This window comes from Engystomops pustulosus, chromosome 8, assembly GCF_040894005.1.
Source record: "Engystomops pustulosus chromosome 8, aEngPut4.maternal, whole genome shotgun sequence".
NCBI classification, from domain to species: Eukaryota; Metazoa; Chordata; class Amphibia; order Anura; family Leptodactylidae; genus Engystomops; species Engystomops pustulosus.
The window spans coordinates 114860560-114879673 of NC_092418.1; the positions used below are offsets into that span (position 1 = coordinate 114860560).

Here is a 19114-nt window from a genome sequence, read left to right on the forward strand (position 1 = left end):
AGTATCACACATGATAGGATTAGATACACAGCTCAGCAGGCAGTATCACACAGGATAGGATTAGATACACAGCTCAGCAGGCAGTATCACACAGGATAGGATTAGATACACAGCTCAGCAGACAGTATCACACAGGATAGGATTAGATACACAGCTCAGCAGACAGTATCACACAGGATAGGATTAGATACACAGCTCGGCAGGCAGTATCACACAGGATAGGATTAGATACGCAGCTCGGCAGGCAGTATCACACAGGATAGGATTAGATACACAGCTCGGCAGGCAGAATCACACAGGATAGGATTAGATACGCAGCTCGGCAGGCAGTATCACACAGGATAGGATTAGATACGCAGCTCGGCAGGCAGTATCACACAGGATAGGATTAGATACACAGCTCGGCAGGCAGTATCACACAGGATAGGATTAGATACGCAGCTCGGCAGGCAGTATCAGATAGGAAAGGATTAGATACGCAGATCGGCAGGCAGTATCACACAGGATAGGATTAGATACACAGCTCAGCAGGCAGTATCAGATAGGAAAGGATTAGATACGCAGATCGGCAGGCAGTATCACACAGGATAGGATTAGATACGCAGCTCGGCAGCCAGTATCAGACATGCAATTTAGAGCCGCAAGCAGAAATATACATGATAACTGCCATTTAACCCCTTTATGATGCTGTCTATTCTGACCGCAGCATCTCAGGCATTTGTTGGCACGTGGCTGCCTTTTTTACCCTGTTCTCTGGCATGACAATAGGCAGAGCGTAACAGGACATTGGTAAACTGGTAAAACAATAAAATACTGTAACACAGAGGAATTATCAGACACTTTGTGAACAAGTGACCCCATGTGCAAACTTTACCCAACTTTATACAATTTTAGGATTTTATTATTATTTTATATAAAAATAAACAGTAAAAAATCTCCCCAGCATCACATTAGATAACAATATAGAAATATTATATGACGTAAAAAAAACATCACATTGCCCAAATCACCGCTTTTGGAAATTCCTTCCTTTCATTACTATGGATGTTTTAGATTTAAAGAGAACCCGTCATGCAAAATAACCCCCCTAAACTAAATATATTTTCATAAACTGCCATTAGAGAGCATTGCCTCTATCCCTTCATTGTCCCTCTACATGCCTGTAACCCTAAGCAATGAGGTCCTAAAGCTGTATGCAAATGACCTGTGAAATGTCCAATGAAGCATTAGCATATTCAAGCTGTCCAGCTTATTCATGAGTGGGAGGCACAGCCACACCCCCAGTGCATGACTGACAGCCTGTATAATGATGTGAGGCTGTCTAATGATGTGCTTCCTGGTGCTGGCGCCCCCTGCAGCCTGTGTGTGTATAGGAGAGATACACCTATACACATGACTGACAGCCTGTATAATGATGTGAGGCTGTATAATGATGTGCTTCCTGGTGCTGGTACTCCCTGCAGCCTGTGTGTATGAGATACACCTATACACATGACTGACAGCCTGTATAATGATGTGAGGCTGTATAATGATGTGCTTCCTGGTTCTGGTGGACCCTGCAGCCTGTGTGTATGAGATACACCTATACACATGACTGACAGCCTGTATAATGGTGTGAGGCTGTATAATGATGTGCTTCCTGGTGCTGGTGGCCACGCCCCCAGTGCATGACTGACAGCCTGTATAATGATGTGGGGCTGTATAATGATGTGCTTCCTGGTGCTGGTGGCCACACCCCCAGTGCATGACTGACAGCCTGTATAATGATGTGGGGCTGTATAACGATGTGCTTCCTGGTGCTGGCGCCCCCTGCAGCCTGTGTGTGTATAGGAGAGATACACCTATACACATGACTGACAGCCTGTATAATGGTGTGAGGTATAATGGTGTAATGGCTCCTCCATGTACTTCCTGGTGCTGGCGCTCCCTGCAGCCTGTGTGTGTATGAGATACTCCTATACACATGACTGACAGCCTGTATAATGATGTGAGGTATAATGGTGTAATGGCTCCTCCATGTGCCTCCTGGTGCTGGTGACCCCTGCAGCCTGTGTGTGTATAGGAGAGATACACCTATACACATGACTGACAGCCTGTATAATGATGTGGGGCTGTATAACGATGTGCTTCCTGGTGCTGGTGACCCCTGCAGCCTGTGTGTGTATAGGAGAGATACACCTATACACATGACTGACAGTCTGTATAATGATGTGAGGTATAATGGTGTAATGGCTCCTCCATGTGCTTCCTGGTGCTGGTGACCCCTGCAGCCTGTGTGTGTATAGGAGAGATACACCTATACACATGACTGACAGCCTGTATAATGATGTGAGGTATAATGGTGTAATGGCTCCTCCATGTGCTTCCTGGTGCTGGTGCCCCCTGCAGCCTTTGTGTATGAGATACTCCTATACACATGACTGACAGCCTGTATAATGATGTGAGGTATAATGGTGTAATGGCTCCTCCTGGTGCTGATGCCCCCTGCAGCCTGTGTGTGTATGAGATACTCCTATACACATGACTGACAGCCTGTATAATGATGTGAGGTATAATGGTGTAATGGCTCCTCCATGTGCTTCCTGTTGCTGGTGCCCCCTGCAGCCTGTGTGTATGAGATACTCCTATACACATGACTGACAGCCTGTATAATGGTGTGAGGTATAATGGTGTAATGGCTCCTCCATGTGCTTCCTGGTGCTGGTGCCCCCTGCAGCCTTTGTGTATGAGATACTCCTATACACATGACTGACAGCCTGTATAATGATGTGAGGTATAATGGTGTAATGGCTCCTCCTGGTGCTGATGCCCCCTGCAGCCTGTGTGTGTATGAGATACTCCTATACACATGACTGACAGCCTGTATAATGATGTGAGGTATAATGGTGTAATGGCTCCTCCATGTGCTTCCTGTTGCTGGTGCCCCCTGCAGCCTGTGTGTATGAGATACTCCTATACACATGACTGACAGCCTGTATAATGGTGTGAGGCTGTATAATGATGTGCTTCCTGGTGCTGGTGGCCACACCCCCTGTGCATGACTGACAGCCTGTATAATGATGTGGGGCTGTATAATGATGTGCTTCCTGGTGCTGGTGGCCACACCCCCAGTGCATGACTGACAGCCTGTATAATGATGTGGGGCTGTATAATGATGTGCTTCCTGGTGCTGGCGCCCCCTGCAGCCTGTGTGTGTATAGGAGAGATACACCTATACACATGACTGACAGCCTGTATAATGGTGTGAGGCTGTATAATGATGTGCTTCCTGGTGCTGGTGGCCACACCCCCAGTGCATGACTGACAGCCTGTATAATGATGTGAGGCTGTATAATGATGTGCTTCCTGGTGCTGGTGGCCACGCCCCCTGCAGCCTGTGCATGTGTGTGTGTATAGGAGAGATACAGCAGCTCCAGGCAGCCATGTTACAGCAGAACATGTCAGGTACTTGTGTAGCTGATGTCTGTGTCTCTCACCTGTATATTAGGAGGATGCAGCATGTCAGCAGATGCAGCACACACACCAGCAATGCTTTACTATACATTACACACAGACCTGAGCAGGGGGAGGAGAGGGGAGGGGGAACAGGGGTGACATCACTGCCTCTGACCATGTGACCAGCCTCATTTACATAATAAAGAATAGATGATTTTACAATGAATAATGTATGAAATAACTAGATAAAGGCTGGGATGGGATCCTTGTGAGCTGCTCCAACAGGTAGAGGTGACAGGACAAGTGACACAGACCTGATGACAGGTGTCCTTTAAGTAAATCTCAATCTTTCCTTCAATTTCCAGGAGGGAAATGGTCACCTGGGTAATGGCTGCTGGCTGCAGGGATTAATGGGTTAACAGTAAAGGCACAGGGGCAAATAATAAGGGCATCAGTCAGCAGCAGACGTCTGGTGACATTTGTTTCTACATTGCAGCAAAAGTAAAATAAGAGACTGATGTGTTGTGGCTCCATGGCATATAGATGATACAAAAGAGACTAAGCTAGGGGTGTGGCCATAGACTTTACTATCGAAAGCAACGCCCGCTATATTTATACAATACCAAAGACAATCCACTTGTCTGGCACTTTTTGATTTATGATTTTTCTATTTTTGATCCAAAACTTTGGTGGTATTCCATGGCATATAGGCACAATAGCGCCCTGCACTCCTGTGAGATAGATTTCAGCTTCTGGAAGTAAACATGAAGGTTTCCATTCCCTGACAGCAAGCGATAAACCAGGGACACTTACTCATAGATTCATGCACAATGCAATCTACTATTTGTTATCAATGACCTCTTTCCCACTAGAATCAACTATTAAAATTATGCTAATGAGTTAGAAGGGCTCTGGGGTTACCAGAGTCCCCCTCAAATTGTAGCTTCACATGCTGTTACACTGAACTTTGCATCAGGTAGACGGAGAGGGGAAGTAGGGGGGAGCAGGGAAGGAGACAGTGGGGCTCATTTACTTACCCGGTCCAGTCGCAATCCAGAGGCGCGTTCTCCGCCCGAGGATTTGGGTCTGCCGGCATTCACGAAGATCGTGCGCCTGAGTACCCGCAGGTGTCGCTGCTGCGCCGAGGTCCGCCGGAGTTCACCTGCTTCTTCCTGGTGCACGTGAGTGTTTGATCTTGCGACACAAATGGCTTTTTAAATTCCGCTTTTTTTCCGAATCCGTCGGGTTGTCCGACGGCCACGCCCCCCCCACCCCCCCCGATTTCTGTCGGGTGCGCCAAAATCCCGGCGGAATTCGTCGCAAAGCGGAAAAATTCGGGAAACCCGACTGAAATGTGCGAATCCGACCCTTAGTAAATGAGCCCCAGTGTAGGAGGAGCTTTGGTAATGCCCCATGAGCCTTCTCCCTTATTAGCATAATTATAATAGTTGATTTTAGAAGATTTCCACAGCCACTGTGCCTGGATCTATGAGTAATGTCTCTGGTTTACCATGGATTTTGATAGGAGATTTAATTTAATAAATGGAAAACTTGCAGATATGTAAATAGTAACAACCAGAAAAGATACAATGTATCCATGTATGGAAATACATGGGGTTTACCCCCGGCTTCAGCGTAGCTCACAATGGTATCAGATTTGCGGGATGTTCCCAGATTTTGGATTTTCATCAAGAGTTATTATAATACCATGTATTATAATGATTGGGGGAATTAAAGGGGCATTACACTATGTTGGGGGGCACCATAACTGCATGTTACATAGGGGAGGTGCTTATAGTGTATGTGGCCACAAATGGACTGGGTGAGATGGGGTCATGTGTGCTGAGGGTTTGCCCCCTTTACATCCTCTCGTAGCTGAGGGTTTGCTGCAGTGTATGCCTATCCCCTGCTCAGTATGGGATTATTATAGGATCATCCTCGGTAACTGCCGGATAATCCCATTCCAATGTCTGGTCCTATTCATTCACACTGGCAGCTCGTAGCAGTGACTGATGGATACGGCGGTGATTTATACGTCTTGTTGTAGAAGTCATGAGTAATCAGAAGACAAATCATTACGATTGTTCCTGCAGCTGACACATCTCATACATCTCCCCGCATCCCGGAATCCGGACTAATCAAATTCCCTTACTTATAGCAAAGGCGCGGCCTGTATCCTGGCTACAGCCATAGTGTCCCTCCAGCTGCTGTGGAATCCAGGGCACGCTGGGAGTTGTAGTTACCCAACAAGCCATATGTAGCGGACGATTTATTGACTTGGTTTAGGACGACTATCCCCATGGATGAGCCCCTAAATAGATGTCCATAGGGACTTATAAGTTGCTGACATTAAATGACAGTGTAACACTGCTGTGCTCTTGGCTCTCTGCTCTGATCTTCTCCATAGCTCATCCTTTCTGTTGGGAATAAAGTCTGTAGTAAGATTCTGAATGAATACTACATGAGACACTCAGAGCAGAAGAAGGGGATGTGGGCTGCTCAGGAGCAGCACAGCAGTGTGAGGAGCTGCCTCCATCAGGGGTTGGACATACCTCGGTGAAGCTACAATCCTGGAATATAAATGCATATTTTACAGTCCTGCTGCTACCGACAATATAAACATGTCTGATTACACATCTCTCCAGGGCAACACAAAAAAAAAAACATTTAAGGGGAGCACAGAGCAAAGCAGTGTGAGGACACATCCCCAGTACACTGGGAAAAGCTACAATCCTTGAATGTACAATATACAAAAAGGTATGATGACACATCTCTCCAGGGCAATACGAAAAAACCATCTAGGGGGAGCACAGAGCACAGCAGTGTGAGGACACATCCCCAGTGTACTTGGAGAAAATACAATCCTGGAATCTAAATCCATATTTCACAGTCCTGCTGCTACTTACAACATCACAAAGGTATGATTAAACAGCTCTCAAAGAACAATAATTGACATTGGCTGCAGAGAGCACAGAGCACAGCAGTGTAAGGACCCCCTTCCCAAAAGCTACAATGCTTGAATTTTAATCCATATTTCACAGTCCTGCTGCTACTTACAACATACACAAAGCTATGATTACACATCTCTACAGGGACAATAACTAACACTGGCTGCAGAGAGCACAGAGCACAGCAGTGTGAGGACTGATTACACATCTCTCCAGGGACAGTACATAACACTGGCTGCAGAGAGCAGAGAGCACAGCAGTGTGAGGTCTGATTACACATCTCTCCAGGGACAATACATAACACTGGCTGCAGAGAGCACAGAGCACAGCAGTGTGAGGTCTGATTACACATCTCTCCAGGGACAATACATAACACTGGCTGCAGAGAGCACAGAGCACAGCAGTGTGAGGACTGATTACACATCTCTCCAGGGACAGTACATAACACTGGCTGCAGAGAGCAGAGAGCACAGCAGTGTGAGGTCTGATTACACATCTCTCCAGGGACAATACATAACACTGGCTGCAGAGAGCACAGCAGTGTGAGGACTGATTACACATCTCTCCAGGGACAGTACATAACACTGGCTGCAGAAAGCACAGAGCACAGCAGTGTGAGGTCTGATTACACATCTCTCCAGGGAGAATACATAACACTGGCTGCAGAGAGCACAGAGCACAGCAGTGTGAGGTCTGATTACACATCTCTCCAGGGACAATACATAACACTGGCTGCAGAGAGCACAGAGCACAGCAGTGTGAGGTCTGATTACACATCTCTCCAGGGACAATACATAACACTGGCTGCAGAGAGCACAGAGCACAGCAGTGTGAGGTCTGATTACACATCTCTCCAGGGACAGTATATAACACTGGCTACAGAGAGCACAGAGCACAGCAGTGTGAGGTCTGATTACACATCTCTCCTGGGACAATACATAACACTGGCTGCAGAGAGCACAGAGCACAGCAGTGTGAGGTCTGATTACACATCTCTACAGGGACAATAACTAACACTGGCTGCAGAGAGCACAGAGCACAGCAGTGTGAGGTCTGATTACACATCTCTCCAGGGACAATACATAACACTGGCTGCACAGAGCACAGAGCACAGCAGTGTGAGGTCTGATTACACATCTCTCCAGGGACAATACATAACACTGGCTGCAGAGAGCACAGAGCACAGCAGTGTGAGGTGTGATTACACATCTCTCCAGGGACAATACATAACACTGGCTGCAGAGAGCACAGAGCACAGCAGTGTGAGGTGTGATTACACATCTCTCCAGGGACAATACATAACACTGGCTGCAGAGAGCACAGCAGTGTGAGGTCTGATTACACATCTCTCCAGGGAGAATACATAACACTGGCTGCAGAGAGCACAGAGCACAGCAGTGTGAGGTCTGATTACACATCTCTCCAGGGACAATACATAACACTGGCTGCAGAGAGCACAGAGCACAGCAGTGTGAGGTCTGATTACACATCTCTACAGGGACAATAACTAACACTGGCTGCAGAGAGCACAGAGCACAGCAGTGTGAGGTCTGATTACACATCTCTCCAGGGACAATACATAACACTGGCTGCACAGAGCACAGAGCACAGCAGTGTGAGGTCTGATTACACATCTCTCCAGGGACAATACATAACACTGGCTGCAGAGAGCACAGAGCACAGCAGTGTGAGGTGTGATTACACATCTCTCCAGGGACAATACATAACACTGGCTGCAGAGAGCACAGAGCACAGCAGTGTGAGGTGTGATTACACATCTCTCCAGGGACAATACATAACACTGGCTGCAGAGAGCACAGCAGTGTGAGGTCTGATTACACATCTCTCCAGGGAGAATACATAACACTGGCTGCAGAGAGCACAGAGCACAGCAGTGTGAGGTCTGATTACACATCTCTCCAGGGACAATACATAACACTGGCTGCAGAGAGCACAGAGCACAGCAGTGTGAGGTCTGATTACACATCTCTCCAGGGACAATACATAACACTGGCTGCAGAGAGCACAGAGCACAGCAGTGTGAGGTCTGATTACACATCTCTCCAGGGACAATACATAACACTGGCTGCAGAGAGCACAGAGCACAGCAGTGTGAGGTCTGATTACACATCTCTCCAGGGACAGTATATAACACTGGCTACAGAAAGCACAGAGCACAGCAGTGTGAGGTCTGATTACACATCTCTCCAGGGACAATACATAACACTGGCTGCAGAGAGCACAGAGCACAGCAGTGTGAGGTCTGATTACACATCTCTACAGGGACAATAACTAACACTGGCTGCAGAGAGCACAGAGCACAGCAGTGTGAGGTCTGATTACACATCTCTCCAGGGACAATACATAACACTGGCTGCAGAGAGCACAGAGCACAGCAGCGTGAGGTGTGATTACACATCTCTCCAGGGACAATACATAACACTGGCTGCAGAGAGCACAGAGCACAGCAGTGTGAGATCTGATTACACATCTGCCCAGGGACAATACATAACACTGGCTGCAGAGAGCACAGAGCACAGCAGTGTGAGGTCTGATTACACATCTCTCCAGGGACAATACATAACACTGGCTGCAGAGAGCACAGAGCACAGCAGTGTGAGGACACAATCCCAATGCAGATGCTACAATTCTGGATTATGAATCCATATTTCACAGTCCTGCTGTGTGCTGTGTGTTCCCTGCGACTCATTGTGGGATTTGTGTGCGGTTGATACTTTGTAAAAAAAACATTTAATCCAAAAACTTCAAATCAATCCGGAGAATCCCCTATAATTGAACAAATGTCATGAAATATTAACGATGATTATTCTTATTAATATTATAAACCGCATGTTGTGGCTATTAATGATTGCCCTGCCCGCCGTATAGTGCCGCCACATCCATCCCTCGCGTTCTGTTCCTCCGGCGATGCCTTTTAATGCAATTACACTAAATTCTGCCGTAAGTGCAGAAATAAATCACCCATAATGCACCAGTGACACAGCGACCTGCACAACGCCCCTGCTTTTATGGATCTAGTTACAAAAATAACAATGTAACAGCAAAATTAGATTCTGTAATACCGCCATATAGTGTCTTAGTAATAAGGGGACTTGTGCCATACGATGCAGTAATAATCCCACTGTAACCCCACATAAAACTTTACCGCACATATATGATATCATATGCATGGGATACTAAATCTTATCAGCATACAGTATGTAAATAATACCGCCACTGGGTCTTAGTGGAATTTTAGAAGTTGATGTTAGAAGTAAGGAGTCCATGGGAAACACATATAAGAAGATACCGCAGTCCCGGTGCCCGGATCTATGAGTATACGTCGGCGGTATATACGTCCCCCATACGGTTGCCATAAACACCTAAAATACCTGGATCTCAAAGTTTACTGATGCTAACACTAAAGGGAATCATATGTGGCCCCCGGCAGGTGATGGGCCCCTAGATTGTGATTAGTTACATATATTGGTCCAGGACGGTGCACTATGTGGCGGTAGATATTTTGGGAGATGTTATGTACAGCCCGTTCTTTCCTATTCTTTTTATTACTATGCGCCATTATTTTCATCCCTTCATATGTGGCGTCGTACATTATGCAGATCGCCCCAGAGTCATCCCGAGTATTGATCGTCTGCGCTCAGAGGAACGACTCGTGATCGATAGCACTCAGGTCCGATCCTGGAAAGTGCCGCCACATCTGCCGCCCTCATCCAAGACATCACTGCTGTATAACTAACCCCATGGCATCATGGCCTCTAGGAATGTATCACACCTGCAGAGCTTAGATACAAGAGAGAACAGATACACAGCCCCGGCAGACTGTATCACACCTGAAAAGCTTAGATACAGAGAGAACACATACACAGACTGTATCACACCTGCAAAGCTTAGATACAAGAGAGAACAGATACACAGACTGTATCACACCTGAAAAGCTTAGATACAAGAGAGAACAGATACACAGCCCCGGCAATCTGTATCACACCTGAAAAGCTTAGATACAGAGAGAACACATACATAGGCTGTATCACACCTGCAAAGCTTAGATACAAGAGAGAACAGATACACAGCCCCGGCAATCTGTATCACACCTGAAAAGCTTAGATACAGAGAGAACACATACATAGACTGTATCACACCTGCAAAGCTTAGATACAAGAGAGAACAGATACACAGACTGTATCACACCTGCAAAGCTTAGATACAAGAGAGAACAGATACACAGACTGTATCACGCCTGCAAAGCTTAGATACAAAGAGAACAGATACACAGACTGTATCACGCCTGCAAAGCTTAGATACAAGAGAGAACAGATACACAGACTGTATCACGCCTGCAAAGCTTAGATACAAGAGAGAACAGATACACAGCCCCAGCAGACTGTATCACGCTTGCAAAGCTTAGATACAGAGAGAACAGATACACAGACTGTATCACGCCTGAAAAGATTAGATACAAAGAGAACAGATACATAGCCCCAGCGGACTGTATCACGCCTGCAAAGTTTAGATACAAGAGAGAACAGATAAACAGCCCCAGCAGACGGTATCACGCTTGCAAAGCTTAGATACAGAGAGAACAGATACACAGACTGTATCACGCTTGCAAAGCTTAGATACAGAGAGAACAGATACACAGACTGTATCACGCCTGCAAAGCTTAGATACAGAGAGAACAGATACACAGCCCCAGCAGACTGTATCACACATGGAAAGCTTAGATAGAGAAGAGTATCACACCCAACACTCTTAGATACACAGACCCTATGTGTATCACACATAAAGAAATTAGATACAAAACCATTACAAATACATGGGCGCAGCAGACGGTATCACACAATAAGCTACAATGGGATAACTATAGCTCCGCATCAGAAGAGACAGTATCACCCAATATGTGCTTAGATACACTGGCTCGGCTACATGTGTAAGGTTTTGATACAGTCTCTGAGCAAATAGTATCAGACATAATAGGATAAAGTCTCATTTAAGAGCATAACACACAGATTAGATACACAGACCTCGTGCATAGTCTCTCCTATGACAGGCTTAGATACTGTTGCATAGCAAAGTGTATCACACATAATATAATTAGATACATGGCTCAGCAGACAGTATCACACAGGATAGGATTAGATTAGATACCTTCGCTCTGAAGACAGTATCATACATCTTAGGCTTAGATACACCAAGTCAGCAGAACTCTGACCCCGGAAAGTATTTATTATGAAGGGGAAGCAAAACATGATGGGAGTTGTAGTTCTGTGGGTTTTTTTTAGAAGGTGATTTTTAAGATTCTGCAAAATATCAGTTATGTATTATGATGTGCTGCAGCAGCTGTGATGTGCATGGTGATTTGTGCATTATAAGGTTCTGCAGCAGCTGAGGTGTCTTTTGTGAGGTGTGTATTATGATGATCTGCAGCAGCTGTGGTGTGTATTATGATGTTCTGCAGCAGCTGTGGTGTGTATTATGATGTCCTGCAGCAACTGTGGTGTGTATTATGATGTTCTGCGGCAGCTGAGGTGTGTATTATGAGGTTCTGCAGCAGCTGTGGTGTGTATTATGATGTTCTGCAGCAGCTGAGGTGTGTATTATGATGTTCTGCAGCAGCTGAGGTGTGTATTATGATGTTCTGCAGCAGCTGTGGTGTGTATTATGATGTTCTGCAGCAGCTGTGGTGTGTATTATGATGTTCTGCAGCAGCTGTGGTGTGTATTATGATGTTCTGCAGCAGCTGAGGTGTGTATTATGATGTTCTGCAGCAGCTGTGGTGTGTATTATGATGTTCTGCAGCAGCTGTGGTGTGTATTATGATGTTCTGCAGCAGCTGAGGTGTGTATTATGATGTTCTGCAGCAGCTGAGGTGTGTATTATGATGTTCTGCAGCAGCTGTGGTGTGTATAATGAGGTTCTGCAGCAGGTGAGGTGTGTATTATGATGTACTGCAGCAGCTGAGGTGTGTATTATGATGTTCTGCAGCAGCTGTGGTGTGTATTATGAGGTTCTGCAGCAGCTGTGGTGTGTATTATGATGTTCTGCAGCAGCTGAGGTGTGTATTATGATATTCTGCAGCTGCTGTGGTGTGTATTATGAGGTTCTGCAGCAGCTGTGGTGTACATTATGAGGTTCTGCAGCAGCTGTGGTGTGTATTATGAGGTTCTGCAGCAGCTGTGGTTTGTATTATGAGGTTCTGAAGCAGCTGTGGTGTGTATTTGATGTTCTGCAGCAGCTGAGGTGTGTATTATGATGTTCTGCAGCAGCTGTGGTGTGTATTATGAGGTTCTGCAGGAGCTGTGGTGTGTATTATGAGGTTCTGCAGCAGCTGAGGTGTGTATTATGAGGTTCTGCAGCAGCTGTGGTGTGTATTATGAGGTTCTGCAGCAGCTGTGGTTTGTATTATGAGGTTCTGAAGCAGCTGTGGTGTGTATTATGAGGTTCTGCAGCAGCTGTGGTGTGTATTATGATATTCTGCAGCAGCTGTGGTGTGTATTATGAGGTTCTGCAGCAGCTGTGGTGTGTATTATGAGGTTCTGCAGCAGCTGTGGTTTGTATTATGAGGTTCTGAAGCAGCTGTGGTGTGTATTATGATGTTCTGCAGCAGCTGTGGTGTGTATTATGAGGTTCTGCAGCAGCTGTGGTGTGTATTATGATGTTCTGCAGCAGCTGTGGTGTGTATTATGAGGTTCTGCAGCAGCTGTGGTGTGTATTATGAGGTTTTGCAGGTGTTCGCTCTTGGTCACATTGTACGGAGATGTTGATGTCTCCTCTCGGTGGTTGTAATCGGAGCCGTCTTTCCACTGCAGATACTCTGTTACTGTGTAACCCTGTACGTGTAGCACTCGGCCGTCACTCATCGGGTTGGGGTATTCCCTGTGCTGGTGGCTGGAGTCCTCCATGCTGAACATGCCGCTCCTTCTCCCCTTCCCCAGGAGACGCGCTCTCTGGACCCCTCCTAATTAAACGCCGGACAATGGCGAACGCCGCACGGAAAACTCATTAAGCCTCTGCTCATCGACGTGTGGGATACATGATCCAGACGGAGTCCTGAACCCTGGGAGGAGGCCAGCGCCCCCCCGTCAGGTCAGTCTCACCCAGGAACTGCAGCTAATAATAGAGCCGGAGCGTTCTAAGAGTCACATGTCATGTATATGGGGGTCCTCCGCACTGGAGATCGGGCACAGAGGAGTTATTAGGGGGGCACACAGGTTTCTGCACTCAGAACTGGCAGATAACAGAGAATAGATTGTATTCTTCACTGTACATTGGAGTATGTTATACCTGAGGGCACCAAGACTGGGAATGTGAACTGTACTACTCCACCACTGCATATGGGGGCACCATAGCTATTTTCTGGATACCAGTACACATGGCACACACAGGCCGGCATGACACCTCACATGGGGGGGGGTTCTGGCATTAAACTTGGGGAATCGGGCTGCCCCTATAGTTTGGAGTACTCCAGCTTACAATACGGGGGCACTCTAGCATTTCTCTACACATCACAGCATTTAGGCTGGCACTATATATAAGGGCGCCCTGGCACTAGCTATGGGGGCACTCAGACTGCCTTACACACTGTGGTACGCAGGTAATATGTATGGGGGTACTCTAGCTGTCACTACACATTGGAGTATACTGACCAGCCCTATACATGGCGACACTCTAACTGGCAATATACTTGGGGGCACCCAGGCTGCCAATACACATTGGAGAACCATGATTGGCACTATACTTGGGGGCACTCTGGCTGTCATTGTACATTGGAGAAGCATGCTTGGCACTATACATGGGGGCACTCTGGCTGTCATTATACATTGGAGAAGCATGCTTGGCACTATACATGGGGGGCACTCTAACTGGCACTATACTTGGGGGTACCCAGGCTGCCAATATACATTGTAGTGCTCTGGGGCTATGGGGGCACTCTGGCTGTCATTATACATTGGAGATGCATGCTTGGCACTATACATGGGGGCACTCTGGCTGTCATTATACATTGGAGAAGCATGCTTGGCACTATACATGGGGGCACTCTAACTGGCACTATACTTGGGGGTACCCAGGCTGCCAATATACATTGTAGTACTCTGGGGCTATGGGGGCACTCTGGCTGTCATTATACATTGGAGGTGCATGCTTGGCACTATACATGGGGGCACTCTGGCTGTCATTATACATTGGAGAAGCATGCTTGGCACTATACATGGGGGCACTCCAACTGGCACTATACTTGGGGGTACTCTGGCTGTCATTATACATTGGAGAAGCATGCTTGGCACTATACATGGGGGCACTCTAACTGGCACTATACTTGGGGGTACCCAGGCTGCCAATATACATTGTAGTACTCTGGGGCTATGGGGGCACTCTGGCTGTCATTATACATTGGAGAAGCATGCTTGGCACTATACATGGGGGCACTCTAACTGGCACTATACGTTGGGGCACCCAGGCTGCCAATACACATTGGAGAACCATGATTGGCACTATACATGGGGGCACTCTGGCTGTCATTATACATTGGAGAAGCATGCTTGGCACTATACATGGGGGCACTCTGGCTGTCATTATACATTGGAGAAGCATGCTTGGCACTATACATGGGGGCACTCTGGCTGTCATCATACATTGGAGAAGCATGCTTGGCACTATACATGGGGGCACTCTGGCTGTCATCATACATTGGAGAAGCATGCTTGGCACTATACATGGGGGCACCGAGGCTGCCAATACACATTGTAGTACACTGATACTATGTATGGGGGCACTCTGGCTGTCATTATACATTGGAGAAGCATGCTTGGCACTATACACGGGGGCACTCTGGCTGTCATCATACATTGGAGAAGCATGCTTGGCACTATACATGGGGGCACTCTGGCTGTCATCATACATTGGAGAAGCATGCTTGGCACTATACATGGGGGCACTCTGGCTGTCATTGTACATTGGAGAAGCATGCTTGGCACTATACATGGGGGCACTCTGGCTGTCATTGTACATTGGAGAAGCATGCTTGGCACTATACATGGGGGCACTCTGGCTGTCATTGTACATTGGAGAAGCATGCTTGGCACTATACATGGGGGCACTCTGGCTGTCATTATACATTGGAGAAGCATGCTTGGCACTATACATGGGGGCACTCTGGCTGTCATTGTACATTGGAGAAGCATGCTTGGCACTATACATGGGGGCACTCTGGCTGTCATTGTACATTGGAGAAGCATGCTTGGCACTATACTTGGGGGCACTCTGGCTGTCATTATACATTGGAGAAGCATGCTTGGCACTATACATGGGGGCACTCTGGCTGTCATCATACATTGGAGAAGCATGCTTGGCACTATACATGGGGGCACCGAGGCTGCCAATACACATTGTAGTACACTGATACTATGTATGGGGGCACTCTGGCTGTCATTGTACATTGGAGAAGCATGCTTGGCACTATACATGGGGGCACTCTGGCTGTCATTGTACATTGGAGAAGCATGCTTGGCACTATACATGGGGGCACTCTGGCTGTCATCATACATTGGAGAAGCATGCTTGGCACTATACATGGGGGCACTCTGGCTGTCATTGTACATTGGAGAAGCATGCTTGGCACTATACATGGGGGCACTCTGGCTGTCATTGTACATTGGAGAAGCATGCTTGGCACTATACTTGGGGGCACTCTGGCTGTCATTATACATTGGAGAAGCATGCTTGGCACTATACATGGGGGCACTCTGGCTGTCATCATACATTGGAGAAGCATGCTTGGCACTATACATGGGGGCACTCTGGCTGTCATTGTACATTGGAGAAGCATGCTTGGCACTATACATGGGGGCACTCTGGCTGTCATTGTACATTGGAGAAGCATGCTTGGCACTATACTTGGGGGCACTCTGGCTGTCATTATACATTGGAGAAGCATGCTTGGCACTATACATGGGGGCACTCTGGCTGTCATCATACATTGGAGAAGCATGCTTGGCACTATACATGGGGGCACCGAGGCTGCCAATACACATTGTAGTACACTGATACTATGTATGGGGGCACTCTGGCTGTCATTGTACATTGGAGAAGCATGCTTGGCACTATACATGGGGGCACTCTGGCTGTCATTGTACATTGGAGAAGCATGCTTGGCACTATACTTGGGGGCACTCTGGCTGTCATTGTACATTGGAGAAGCATGCTTGGCACTATACACGGGGGCACTCTGGCTGTCATTGTACATTGGAGAAGCATGCTTGGCACTATACACGGGGGCACTCTGGCTGTCATTGTACATTGGAGAAGCATGCTTGGCACTATACACGGGGGCACTCTGGCTGTCATTGTACATTGGAGAAGCATGCTTGGCACTATACATGGGGGCACTCTGGCTGTCATTGTACATTGGAGAAGCATGCTTGGCACTATACATGGGGGCACTCTGGCTGTCATTGTACATTGGAGAAGCATGCTTGGCACTATACACGGGGGCACTCTGGCTGTCATTGTACATTGGAGAAGCATGCTTGGCACTATACATGGGGGCACTAAACATTAAACTACTATGGCACTACACATGGGTAAACTCTTGGCTTTCACTACACATTGGATTACTGCGACTGGCACCATATATAGGGGCACTCTATCACTATACATAGCTACTACTAGATATAGGTGTGCTCTAGCTGCAAGTATGGACTGGCATTTTACAAATTTATACTTTTGATACCAATATAATATACTATGACTGGCACTGTAGAGTGGGCACTGGCACTAGCCATGGCACCTGCTGTCTGATCTGTGTAACTTCCCTCTCCTTGCATTGCAGATGCCGGCAGATCTTAGGGTGTAACGGGTACACGATGACCTCTCCGTGCTGCGCCCGTGAGTATCAGGTGGGTAGAGGGCAGTGCCATGTGTGCCAGTCTTCTCTCTGCTGATGTCCCTGTGTTTGCAGGTCTGCAGCTGGATGACAATCTGCAGCTAATGCAGGCTGGCTCCGTCATGAGGAAAGTAAAATCACGAAACTGGAAGAAGCAGCGATACTTCAAGCTCCAGGAGGATTGTATGACCATCTGGTACAAGTCCAAGAAGACGGGCAACACCAAGTCCACCTGTAAGTGGCAGCATGCCCAGGCATTAAGATAAAGGGGAACCACTGAAAAGTTCTGGAACTTTCTCATAGACGTTGGGGGAGATTTACTTACCTGTCCAACGAAGTTCCCCCGAAAGTGCATTGTCTGTGTGTAATTCGCTGTGCCCCATATCCTGCATGTGTCGCTTCCCCGCTCAGGTTCCCGGAGTTCACCTTCTTCTTCCTGGTGCATGTAAGTGCATTGTCTGTGTATAATACGCTGTGCGGGGAGTCACTAGGATCATGCCCCCGATATCCTGCATGTGTCGCTTCCCCGCTCAGATCCCTGGAGTTCACCTTCTTCTTCCTGGTGCATGTAAGTGCATTGTCCGTGTATAATGCGCTGTGCGGGGAGTCACTAAGATCCTGCACCCGATATCCTGCATGTGTCGCTTCCCCGCTCAGGTCCCCGGAGTTCACCTTCTTCTTCCTGGTGCATGTAAGTGTAATTGTCCATGTATAATGCGCTGTGCGGGGAGTCACTAAGATCGTGCCCCGATATCCTGCATGTGTCGCTTCCCCGCTCAGGTCCCCGGAGTTCACCTTCTTCCTGGTGCATGTAAGTGCATTGTCCGTGTATAATGCGCTGTGCGGGAGTCACTAAGATCCTGCGCCCGATATCCTGCATGTGTCGCTTCCCCGCTCAGGTCCCCGGAGTTCTCCTTCTTCTTCCTGGTGCATGTAAGTGCATTGTCCGTGTATAATGCGCTGTGCGGGGAGTCACTAAGATCCTGCATCTGATATACTGCATGTGTCGCTTCCCCGCTCAGGTCCCTGGAGTTCACCTTCTTCTTCCTGGTGCATGTAAGTGCATTGTCTGTGTATAATACCCTGTGCGGGGAGTCACTAAGATTGTGCACCCGATATCCTGCATGTGTCGCTTCCCCGCTCAGGTCCCTGGAGTTCACCTTCTTCTTCCTGGTGCATGTAAGTGCATTGTCCGTGTATAATGCGCTGTGCGGGGAGTCACTAAGATCCTGCGTCCGATATCCTGCATGTGTCGCTTCCCCGCTCAGGTCCCCGGAGTTCACCTTCTTCTTCCTGGTGCATGTAAGTGCATTGTCCGTGTATAATGCGCTGTGCGGGGAGTCACTAAGATCGTGCCCCGATATCCTGCATGTGTCGCTTCCCCGCTCAGCTCCTGGAGTTCACCTTCTTCTTCCTGGTGCATGTAAGTGCATTGTCCGTGTATAATGCGCTGTGCGGGGAGTCACTAAGACCGTGCACCCGATATCCTGCATGTGTCGCTTCCCCGCTCAGGTCCCCGGAGTTCACCTTCTTCTTCCTGGTGCATGTAAGTGCATTGTCCGTGTATAATGCGCTGTGCAGGGAGTCACTAAGATCCTGCACCCGGTATCCTGCATGTGTCGCTTCCCCGCTCAGGTCCCCGGAGTTCACCTTCTTCTTCCTGGTGCATGTAAGTGCATTGTCCGTGTATAATGCGCTGTGCGGGGAGTCACTAAGATCGTGCGCCCGATATCCTGCATGTGACGCTTCCCCGCTCAGGTCCCTGGAGTTCACCATCTTCTTCCTGGTGCATGTAAGTGCATTGTCCGTGTATAATGCGCTGTGCGGGGAG

General features: G+C 47.7%; 1 protein-coding gene across 3 annotated transcripts in view; it reads left to right on the forward strand.

Moving 5' to 3' along the window:
• PLCD4 (phospholipase C delta 4) overlaps window positions 1-19114 on the forward strand; it is a 90226-nt gene that overhangs the window by 17567 nt on the left and 53545 nt on the right. For 2 of the 3 annotated variants that reach the window (XM_072122309.1, XM_072122311.1), the window contains exons 2-4: window positions 13337-13487; window positions 17230-17285; window positions 17359-17517. In XM_072122309.1, coding sequence (XP_071978410.1) covers window positions 17264-17285; window positions 17359-17517 — 181 coding nt within the window. In that variant the 5' untranslated portion in view covers window positions 13337-13487; window positions 17230-17263. The remainder of the gene's footprint in view (window positions 1-13336; window positions 13488-17229; window positions 17286-17358; window positions 17518-19114) is intronic. The other variant, XM_072122310.1, reaches the window with a different exon arrangement.